At 42.6% G+C, this 12,265-nt stretch overlaps 1 protein-coding gene across 1 annotated transcript in view; it reads right to left on the bottom strand.

Annotated features, from left to right (window-relative positions):
* The window catches only part of LOC138510955 (low-density lipoprotein receptor class A domain-containing protein 1-like), a 233,692-nt gene extending 227,147 nt beyond the window's left edge, over positions 1-6,545 (bottom strand). Inside the window, exon 1 of the mRNA XM_069626545.1 lies at positions 6,258-6,545. Coding sequence (XP_069482646.1) covers positions 6,258-6,290 — 33 coding nt within the window. The 5' untranslated portion in view covers positions 6,291-6,545. The remainder of the gene's footprint in view (positions 1-6,257) is intronic.
* Between the last annotated feature and the right edge of the window lie 5,720 nt (positions 6,546-12,265).

Genomic DNA, 12,265 nt, shown 5'->3' with positions numbered 1-12,265 from the left:
ATCTAAATGGGGGGCATGACAGATACATTGCAAAAGGAACTCCTGTCACACAACAAAAGGAACTCCTGTCACACACCTTTTTTCCTCACAAAATCCTAAGTCTTTAGCACAAAGACGATACCCACTGAAGTCGCAGCCTAGTGACCTGGTTCACAAACAAATTTGTATGGGTGGCCCAGCCCCGCGGTTCGTTTGTGGTAAACCTGCTACCTTGAGGGGTGAAGAGACAATGTTCACAAGGTTAGAATCCATATGGGAAAGCATTCGACTGTCAAATGGGTGGCCAGGTGACCAGACCAGGCCACTGACTTTTTTTTAGTACCTTTATTTGTTGTTTAGTTTATAAAAACCTTTACAAAACCAAAGAAAAACAATTTTACATTTTTTCTTTTTGATAAAACCAAAATTTGTCATCTTATGCATACTTTCACAACAGTATTCATTTAATAAAATGCATTGATTTGTTACATTGTTTTTACATTTTAAACTAATTTACGTACATTTTTTTTAAAAAGCTAAAACTCGTAATCTCAGACACATTGATTCCCTGTGTAACATTCTTAGCCATAGGAGATCTCCCAATAGCAAGACATTATGGATACATTCTCCAAAACACCTTTCTCTTTGTATTTACAATTCCGGACATTCAACCATTAAATGTGTTTCTAGCTCTTCCTTATCTTTGCAGAATCTGCATGAGCCGTTTTCCATCACTCTTTTTGATCTTAAGCATTTTATTTCATTTGTTGAGAGTACATTCATTCTAAATCTCATGAATCCAATTTTCATGTTCTTGTTTGGACATTTCTTTATGATATGATATGATATGGCATTTATAACACGCCTATACACAAGTGTTTCAAGGCGCGACGAGGCAAGGGAGGGGAGAACAGTGGAAGACTAACAACGATCCTACTAGGCCAGGTGACATTCAGATAGCGCAAGTGCGAGGGTAGGGAGAAAAGGTAAGAGTGCAAGGGGAAGGGAGAGGGGAAAGTGCAGTGCAGTACATGTAGGAAGAATAAATATGAATAAATAAAAACAGCCTGATGGTGTCAAGTGCAAGGTAAGAGCAGACATAAGTGCAGGTGCAGGTAAGGGGACTGAAGGGATTTCAGAACCAGTCCCCAAGTGCAGGGGGTTGCCAGGGAGGCAGGGCAGGTGAGCAAAAGACGGGACCTGGCCCCAGGATCAGAAAGGGTGGCCAGGTAACCGGTGCAGAATCGGCAGGGAATTTCAGCAGGGGAGAGAGGCAGAAAAGGCGGAAACAAAGAGGAAGGTTTTGAGGTGTTTCCTGAACCGGAGATGGTTCTCCTCGAGTTTCAGGAAGGCAGGAAGGCTGTTCCAGAGGGAGGCCCCAGCCGTGGAGAGAGATCGACCACCAACTCATTGCTTGGAGAAGCGGCTAACCCTGAGGAAGTTGGCGGCAGATGAGCGAAGAGCCCAGGAAGGAAGGTATATAGGAAGAGAGAGTTGAAGGTAATGAGGTCCCAGGCCCCAGAAGGCCTTGTGGATAATGCAGAGGGTTTAGAAATTAATCCTTGCAGCCACTGTGAGCCAGTGCAGGGATTTTAGTCCTGGAGAGATACTACCCTTGGGTTTGAGGCCAAGGACAAGTCTCACGGTCCTGTTTTGGATACGTTGCAGAGGGCGGAGAGCAGAGGCAGGCAGATTTAGATAGAGGCTGTTGCAGTAGTCCAGCTTAGAGAGAACCAGGGCTCTGGAGACGGTGAGCTTCTGGGGGAAGGAGAGGAGAGGAAGAATACCTCTGAGGAGGTGCAGCTGGTAATGTGATCTCCTAGACACGTCGGAGATGTGAGGAGAGAAGGAGAGTGTGGAGTCAAAGATGACCCCGAGGTTTTTAGCCTTGCAGGTGGGAGCAGGAAGAGGGCCAACAGAGGCCGGCCAGAGAGCCGAAGGGAAGGAGAGAGAGGGTGTGCCGATGAGTAGAATCTCGGTCTTACTGGCATTAAGGCAGAGGTCGTTGGCGGCACACCACTCCTGGATAGCAGACAGAGAGTTAGAGATGAGGGAAGGTTGAGGGAAGGTTCTAGTTCTCCAACCAATGGTTCTCTAACCATTTTTCCTACTGTTAGTACATGTGCATACAATCTTGAATTGCAAATTACCAAACAAGTTTTTCCCAATCCAATACCTTAAGTTTTTTCTTAACTAGATTTGGGTTTGTTTCCATCACTTCCATTGAGAAACCTATTTCTTCCAAAATTGTTTCACATTCAAACCTTAGAGTTTTAATATACCCCTCTGTGTCATTCAGTCTCAACTGTTGGTACAATGTTACTTCTAAGTCACATTTACTCAATAGACATAGTTGTTTCAGGATTACCACTGATTGGTGGCCCATTTCATACCTGATTACCTCCAATGGTATACATTTGGGTAAGAAGAAGAAAATGGCTCTCCAAAGTTTACTTTCGGCTGCTCTATATTCAGATTCCATAGTTGATGGCCAAAATTCTAACCCGTACATAACAGTTGGGAGTACTTTACTTCTGTAAAATTCTCTGCATGGCTCCAAAGAGAATTTTCCACATTTATTATCCACCCTCTTCATTTGATTTAACATTCCTTTAACTTTTGAGTTTAAGTAGTTTACCAGGAAGACCTTACTGTCCTTAGCCACTACAGGGTAGCCCAGGAATTGAACATTTTCTTTTACTGATAGTTCATTGTTTTCCCAATTCCATACAAACTTCCTCTTTCTATTTTTTGTTCCCCCTTTAGTTACCTAAATTATCAATGTTTTAGATGAATTAATTTTCAGCTCAATTCCTAACATGCACTTTCCAAATGTTGTTATGAGTCTTTGGAGTCCCACTGGAGTAGTAGCAATAAGAAGAGAATCATCGGCATATCCTGGCCAGCTTATTTTTAGGTTAGCAATATTAAGTGGTACAAATGCATTTTCATCCAGGACTTTACCCACTCATGCTATATACAAATTATATAGGGTAGGGCCCAGTATGCAGCCGTGTCTAATTCCCTTGTCTGTGTTGCACTCTTAATAGCTAACCTTCTGAATGTAATATTGCTTGGATTCTGGATTCATTGTGAAGAAAGATTATCAGACTCAGCAGACCCTTTGGTATTCCATTTCTGCCCAACTGTTGCCAAAGAATGTTTCTATTCACACAGTCAAAGGCTTTACTAAGATCCTTGGATGCCATGTAGATTGGGGCATCCCTGGATTTCCACGCCTTGTTCTTCAGACACTTTATCAAGAGACCCCGACAATCTGTACCTATGTGTTTTCGGAACCCTATTTGTCTATAATCTAAGATGTTGTTCTCTTCAGCCCATTCGTTAATTCTTTCCAGCACCATAGAGGCAAAGATTTTTGAGTCTGTGTCCATTATACAAATTGTTCTATAATTTGCAGGTTCTTTTTGTGAACCCCGTTTAAAAATGGGTACCATAAATTAACGCTTCCAAGTTTCCGGAATTGATTGTGTTTCAAATATATCTAGAATTTGGACATACAATATCTTTGCCCATAACAGAGGGGCCCTTGATGAATTAGTCTTCATAATCTTTGCCTCTATTTGTTGCGTGGTTACCTCTAATTCCCATTTCTTGACTTCCTGTGTATAAGTCTCCCCCTTCTTTGTAGTAAACATTTGTTCAATGTATTTTAGCCAGACATCCTCAGCTATTGGATTAGTCATACTTCTCCAATTCTTTTCCTCTTTTTTGTTAATTAAATCCGAGAAGTCCCTGGGATTCTTTCCCTGTAAACTCTCTAGCATCTTTTCCCCATCCTCCTGGGTTATTCTAAACTTCTCATACTTAAACCAATTTTTGTTCTTTTGCTTTAATTTCCTTATTGTTTCATCTTTAGTCATGAATATATCTATGCTTTTTGTGGTATTCCTTATGTCCCTTCTTAATTCATTCTTTTTCCTTCTTATTTCGATACTATATTGCATTACCAGTTTGTGTCATAGAGACTGGTTAGGATACCAAATACATAGGAAATCTTGTAATATTAATCAGAGCAAAAGCTCCTTTGTTAATGACAAGCACAGTTTATTTGCAGGATAGCACTTCAACCGTGGACATATTACGCATGCATATGGGAAGAAGAAGCGGGGCTAGAGGGTTTGTGGCCGTCCCGGTTTTTATTTTGAAAACCTGGTCACCCTAACTCTGCATCAAAAATCTAACCAATAGAATGAATGCTTCACTAAATAATCCCTCAAGTCAATAAATCAGAACATGCGGCCAGCAATTTGCGGATCCCCACATAGAGTAATATTATTGGCGAATATCTAACGATCCCGCTCTCCCACGCTCCACAAAGCAGCATGGACTCCACAAACAAAATATAAACTAGGACTGATCCCCAAAAACACCTACAGGCACTGCTCTTAATAGCCTGGAGGCCGTCTGCATGTGGCGCTTCTGTGCGGATAGACTCCACTACCTTTGGAGGAATATAGCAGATGAAAATAGCCATATTTCCAAACTAGACCTTACAATGAATGTTCCCTTTGTTTAGTGTCAAACAACAAGAGTAACAGGGGATACCAGGGATATCTCAATACTGTGACCTACCCCGGATAGAACAAAAAAATACTTAACAAAGAAGGTCAGAGTACTCTCTGTGTTTATATAGTGAGCATCAATGCAACCCATCCGTCTCTGAGCGCCCATTAAATCATGGCAAAGAAGATACAATATACAGCAACATGTCTTATTACAAACATTATATTGGATAGAAACAAATTGAATTCAATCCAGTCGACACACCAACACTATTAAATATAATTTATTAACATTTCTTTGAAGAAAAAGATTATTATCGTAAAAAAACACACATCGTCAAAAGTGTTAATATTATTCAAAAGTGTAAACCAGTCCCCTCAATTCATCCATGGGCTGGTACAATATAACATTCCCATCTTAAAAACCACAAGACAACACACATCAACCATATCACATTCACTCACAAACCATTCATAAGTTCATACACATTTTACAAATAATTTTCATTATAAAAATGATTGTACTAAAAAACAAGTTTAGCAATATAAGTCCAATATTCAATATGGATCATACACACTCACTAATGAGTCAGACTTAAATATTACAATCTGGTCCGACTCTAACTAGTTACACTTGAAACTGTTTATAATTAACAGTATATTCCCCAACCCGACATGTTTCTTTCTGTGTAGATTTAAATAAACAGAAATTCTTCAGGGGTATTATGGTCCCGTATGGTCAGGTGGATAGTAGATGGAGAACAATGGAACGGATAGACTGCACTGGAACTACTCACAGCAAGTTTCATGTAGTAGTCTCTATCCGTGCCGCCGATGAAAAACACATAGGCCCAGTACTAGAATGCCCCCAATCGCTGCTTTAGATCAAACCTCAGCTTCTAGGGGGGTGAGATACAGAACCAAATCTCTGGACAGATTGGACCCCATTTCGTTTCAATCAAACACCACCTCAATACGAAGGGTATGGAGCTCTCCGTTGTATGTATCAAATACATGCATACTAGTGGTGATCACCCCGGCAGCCAATGGCCATAATCTGGTCAGTCGAGACCCACGACTCTTGTGTGTAACTGAATTACTCTCGAGTGTGCTTAGAAAGAATCTGGGATCTTCCTATGAGCCATCACGTCCTTTGTTTAGTGCTCTGCCTCCCTGTCTGTGGAATTACCCTACCCTCAAGACACACTTCTACTAGACCTTTTGCCGGCTCTAGCAGTGAAATCTATAATGTGTAATTGGTTTGTGAGCGGAGAATCACAATTCACCGGCAACACACACCTCATCTCTCAACACAATTCTCGTCTTCCAGTTTCTTCTTTGACGCTTCTCTAACATGTCCAGATGCCATCCCTAATCGAAATGTAGGCATACGTCATACTTACAGTTCCAATAAATCATTTTTTGACAGTATGATGACTAGTGAACCTGCTGCTTTGTACCTTTACAATAATCCTAATAAAAGACTTATAAATTAAAAATATATCCCTATGGTTTGCCAAATGCAAACAATCGTTGGTGGAAATAAATATGTCTCCCCGAAGTGTTGCACAAATGTTGAGTAGAATCGGCGCCTTTTATTCAAAATGCCCTTGTTAAAAAAAGAATTGGAGCAAAATCTTCTCTTCATTGCAGCATTTCAACGATCATGTGACCAACACTGACACCCCAACAATGCTGACCGCACTCACCTCAGCCCTGCCGCCCCCAAAAACCCACGAGGTAGCACATTACCTGACGGTGGGGAAACACTCGGTTGGATCTCATTTCCCGCCTGCGCTTTACGTTTGTATCAAAACTGCCTCGTCAAAAAAGCCTCTGCGAACGTCTAAAACGAGATGGAAAAAATCCTCACGATCTGTGCTTGCCAAATTCGCCCCTTCCTCATTGCAATGCTCATTAATATAACCAGTGCCAACAAGGCCGTTTGGTTTAATTGCCGTACTGTGGCGGGAATGACAAATGCAGCTGCGACGTACACAAAGGCGCCAGGCTAGGAAAATTGCCCTCTTCTTATGAGTGCAGAAAGGGAGACTGGCGGGCGCGCAGCCGGGAGTGACTGATTCACCGTGACCGTGCGTCTCAGTCAAGAAGCGAGGCAGGGCCTTCCTACAAAATGAGCACCAGATGGCACGTCACTGGCACGAGGGAAGCCCAACAGGTACGGACATGCCAGGGATAGCGGGCACCGTGAGATCAGAGCTCGTCCGGGATAATAGGCTTATCTCTGCAAATAAACTATTTTCATGTTGGACAACGTTTATTCACGTTGTTATCAAAAAGCATGCCACTCAGAAAGAGAGACTGCGTAGAACTCGTTATGGGGGGAGTGCTTGCCTTCGTGGCATTGTGAAGAGTTCCGCTGGTTCCTTTCAATGCCAAGTAGAGCATTAGTAAACTGTCTCCAACTGTACTTTATGGAGAATTGGCCTCGCTCCAGTGGTGAGTGGAACCTTTACATTGGACATAACAACAGGGGCATATCAAGCGTGGAAGAGCGCAGACCTGATATGCTTACTAAATAAATAAAGAATTCGTAGGGCGAAAGAGTCAAATGACGAATGGAAGGGGGTGTTCTTTTCAGTTTCAGGAAAAATGTATCTATTGCTCCCCATTGACGTCGTCCTATGTCCCCCAATCCTTAGAGTTTATTATCTTTCTTATCTCTAGCAGATGTTGGTTAGGTGAAACTCTTTTCCCCTGTTGGCGCTAGGTAAAACCTGTTTGTCATGAACTGGATGGCGCATGTGTCCCAAAACTGCAGACTGTCAGCTTTCTGTCTGCCTGGGGGCAGTGGGACAAGGCTGTTAAACTGCAGCAAATGGAGTATGCTGGCACAAGCTGGTTCGGACAATGCTGCCCACATCTGGGGGTGGAAGTCATCAGGGGTGGCGGAGGTTCTATGCGTCTCTCCTGAGGAGGGTAGGAGCAGAAGTACACCTGGACGGCCATGATGACCCTGAAGGACAATGTTGCATGGCATCATTCTGCACCAACACTGAAAACGGACTGTGCATTGGAATGACTTGGTTTCTTTGCTTTAGGCGAGAGCTAAGTGTTCTGGAATGATCGATGGACATGTGACCATAACACTACAGAAATGATGGGTCTGGAGGGTGGGGCGGGTTAGTTGGGAGGGAACAGGTTAATAGCTAGAGTGCTGTCTGTTTGTCTTGCAAGAAAATGAACAAATCTCTTTTTACTTAACCATCGCCAGAATTGAGAAGACAAGTCTAATTGACTATTTTAGGCATGTAATATCTCAATCATGCAATATCTCAATCATGGGGCACTGCAATTAGGGCAGCGCGGTGTATGGTTGCGATTGAGATCTATTACATGAAGTAGGGTGGTGCCCTCAAGTGGGCCAGCAATCAATGGCCTAATGTAGAGTTGTCTTCAGAATATGTATATTAAACATATGTATAATTTCAAGCATAAGGCGATGCAGTGATTTGCCCAAAATGCCAAATTCTTCAGTCAGGTGCACAAAATGCAGGATTTCATACTAACTGAAAACATTATGCAGGGATGGAGTTGGCATTAGCTTGCGAAGTCCCACAGACATCTTCGTCCAAAGGTGCCGAATTCTTTCACTCTCCACCAACGAGATGAAGAAGTCTCTGAGGCTTCAAAACATAATGCATTGTTCCATCTCTGCATATTCAGCAGTCCAACAAAAGACATCAAAAGCTGCATTGTGTGTGATTTTCCAACTGGACACAGACAGGGGTAAACTTTACCTTGAGTCAAGCGCTAGAGCGAATATTACAACATTGTTTCCCTGGTGCCAAGGAGAGCAACTCAGCCACACGATTGCATGTCGTCCATATCATTTTACATTTGACCAATTTCCATTTTTACAAATTTTATCTCAGATTACAGCAGTGATTTGTTGGCTTTCTGATTTGTCACTATCTGCGGCCATTCTCGTCACCTGGGAGTGGTGATCGCTTGCTGAGCTACTCGGCCTCTATCCTCCTCTCAGTTGCAATCTGGCCTAGATAGGACACACCCAGAGTGGAGCTTTAGCATCATCTGGTTACAATAGCCTTTTGTTGCTCCTCTGTTTCTAAGCTTTTAGGCATTTATGTTTTAAGCAGGACCACAGGAATACAGGTGCGCGGGTGATTTCCTCTGTGATGTCCTTTCGTTCTTTATGTCAACGGATCCAAATGGAAAATCTGGATTTCAGAACCCAATTCCACAGATTCCGTGTCTAGTCCTTTGGCTTATGTTTGCTGTAGATTGTCTTGTTCATGCTCCTATACCTATGGGTCTTGTCTCAGCGCTATATAAATAATAAATAAATAAATACAATTCCAAAGTGAGGGGGTCACAGAGATATGTATGTTAACATCAAATAAATGCAATAACCTAACCTGCGGTGGTGGTGCAAGCCTTACTTCATTGCACATCGTCGATGATCAGTTTTGGCAAATGGACATACGCAAGCACATCTCATCACTTGCACCAAAAAAGGAGCCGGCCCATCCTCAAAAGGCATCTGAATGAGCGCAGATTGGAGGCGCACATTCAGATGCCCTTTCTGATCCCTTTGTGCACGCGGATGTGCTTTTAAATGAGCAGAGATGAGTGTCATCCCCCTGCACCTGTGGGTCATCTTCGATTCAGTCATGATTTTATTTTTCGAAGTGTCGGCAGCTGTCACACTTTCATTTCCATCCCCTAACAGGGGCTAACCTGGTAGCGCATTGGTCAGTGAATTAGAGAGGATTTAATGTAAGTCATGAGCCTGGTCGACATTGTGATGACCTCAGATCACCCTAGTGGTCCAGAAGTGCTGGTTTCAGCTCAGGCCACTGAGGCTCACATTCAGGATTTTGGGCAAGGTGCAGCAGAGCACTTGTCAGCCTGCCTCAAGACCTTCACTACACCAATGCCATCTACCTTGGTCTCGCCAAAGACCAAGTCAGGCCGATCCAGACAACCACGTCCCAGATATTACTCAGGGAACTACGCTATACATCATCCTCAAAGGCCTTGCATGATCTACATTACCGTTTCTAGGTTCTCTGCCACCGCCATCAAGCCCTCTATCGACAGAGATCACAATTTCAATCTAAATGATTATGGCCTTACACCCCACTACACTGGCTGAGTGCAACCGACGATTAGTACCCGACGTGTAGGGGGGGGGTGTCAGCCACCCAGCCAATGAGGAGGCTTACAACAGGGGCATTACTACATAGTAATCATGCTGTCCGAGCCTTCTCATAGCAGGAGGCCGCCATCTTCCCCTGCCGGGTGCTCACGTAAATACTACCACGCGTCCGCATGTCCCCTTTCCACCACCCCCTTCCCCACCACCTATCTTTTCCACATATTTTCCCCCCTCCCATCCCTGCCCCACTTACCCTGTGCTGCCTGGTCCCTCACCGACGCAAGGAACCGCAGTGTTCCTGGAGCGTCCCTGCAGCCTCACAAATGACCGTCATGGAAAAGGAGAAGGGACCGTGTAGACCCTTCTCTGGATCCATGGCGCCATCTTTTTTTTTTTTTTGTAAGTTGAGAAACAACCTCATCCTATCAATCTCAATTTAACAAAAAAAACTATTAGTATCCCGTACATCATGTCGGATATTAATAGCAACATTATCCTCGCAAAGGGGGGAATTACCGGGCCTAGTAATGCCCCAAGCTAATGGTAAAGCCCTAGCTTCGATCGGGCATCTACCTAGCCCAGGACATTACCTGGTCCGGTAATGTCCCCCTAAGCCCCCCCGCTTGGGTAATATTGCTTAAATAGTGCTCATATACTGGAGGAAGCTTTCTGTCCTATGTTCTTCAGAATCATTTATTTTTATTTTCTAATTCGATCATGAGATGCAAGTTATTTCACTGGGTGCTGATGATATGTAAAATTGCATACATTTACAAACAACATTGCTCTCTCCTAATCTTAAAATCCAGAAGTATATATATATATGCAAAGTTTAGATTTGTTAAACAAATGAACTGTGTATTTGATGAAAATGAGAGCACAAAAGCACAAGTAGATTTTCACTGGAGAAAACGAGGAGATGTCCATAATCATCTCAGATTTGCCCCAGCTACCGTTTGCCTCGTTCACAAAGCCTCAGATGCTTACATACAAATGTGAATCACAAACATGTGTTCTTATGGCATTTTCAGAAATGTTCCAGGCATCACCAGATTTGCTCCAAATGTAGGCTTTGATTGAGAAGCGGGTGTTTATTTATTTTGCATTTATAGCAGCGCACCAAAACCTCGGGCATCAGGGCGCTAATTACAGTAAGTGCATAGTCAACATTCTTCAAGTACTAGCCCACACAAGAACATTCAGCATACAGGTGGTTCTTAAAGTATCCAGTACACATGTACATGTGGGACAAAATTAGGTAGATGCACAATCTGGAAAAGCAGCACCTTATGGAACGGGGGCTTATGTCAGGTATACATAAGCATGAGGGACAAAATTAGGTAGAAGCACAATCTGCAAAAGCTGCGCCTCATGGTACGGGGCGACATCAGGTGAGCAGAATGGCAGAATGTGACATGCAGGCTAGATTAGGGAAATATGGCACATCTAGATTCGATTTTGAGCGCAGAGCACTAAAGAGCAGTGCAGACATATACTGTGGTGTTCCGGGGACTTGAATATATAAAAACAGCAAGTCTAAAGAACAGACCAAAGATCCACTAAATAAGATTGTTCACTTAGGTTCATTACCACATTCAATTCTGGAGCTAAAGAAACCAAAAATATTTTGAACAAATATTGGTATCTTTTGAAACGAGATTCTGACATTAGCCCGCATTTGTCGTCCCATGCCACTGTAACGTATAGAAAACCATCATCTATACAAACTAAACTATCTCCCAGCATGTTTCAATCACCCAAACCAAGCATTAACACCTGGCTGACTACCAAACCATCAGGTTTTTATACCTGTGCCAAATGCAAAGCGTGCCGCTATGGAATAAACACCAAAGCTTTTTTACATCCTCGAACTAGGAAAGAAGTTAAGATTAAACAAGATCTGAGGTGTTCCACTCAATTTGTCATTTATGTGATTACTTGTGCATGCAATCTATGGTATATTGGCAGCACCAAACTGGAAGCCAGATTACGAATACTACAACATTTACGTGCAATCAAGAATCATGACATGTCCTACCCACTTGCCAAACATTTTGAAGATGCCCACCAAAATGACATTTGCACATTCAAGTATTTCATCATTGACTCAGTGGGAATCCATCCGAGAGGAGGGGACAGATTGCGAACTTTGAGACAAATGGAATCAAGATACATAGTTGATTTTAACACCAAACACCCGGGAGGTCACAACCGTGACGAAGAATTATATGCATTCCTGGGGTCTTAAATTTGTGTTTGTCATGATTGCCATACTATGTTGTGCGTGCATTTTCTCCTATTTTTGACCAAGCCCTTTTAAATGTGATAATTTCCTGACCTAAAATTTCCCGATCATCTTCTTGTTCTTTGGATATATTGTGCAACAATATGAAAGGTGAAGTTGCTTAGTACACTAGGTACGATTTGGACGCCTACTCAGCAGAAAGCAGTTTTCTGCATCTATATCTTATTGACTCTTCTGATAAGTATATTTTTATCAGAGTTTTATTTATGCACTTTTTTGCGGAAAATAGGAGAGGAAGGGTAAGCAGTTATAGACATGGTGCCCTGCTGTAAATAGTGCATAATTTGTATTAGTGTTAAATATAGGTGATCT

The sequence above is a fragment of the Ambystoma mexicanum genome, chromosome 6p (assembly GCF_040938575.1).
Source record: "Ambystoma mexicanum isolate Mex_15411 chromosome 6p, UKY_AmexF1_1, whole genome shotgun sequence".
NCBI lineage: Eukaryota > Metazoa > Chordata > Amphibia > Caudata > Ambystomatidae > Ambystoma > Ambystoma mexicanum.
This window is presented reverse-complemented; position numbering and strand designations above follow the sequence as displayed.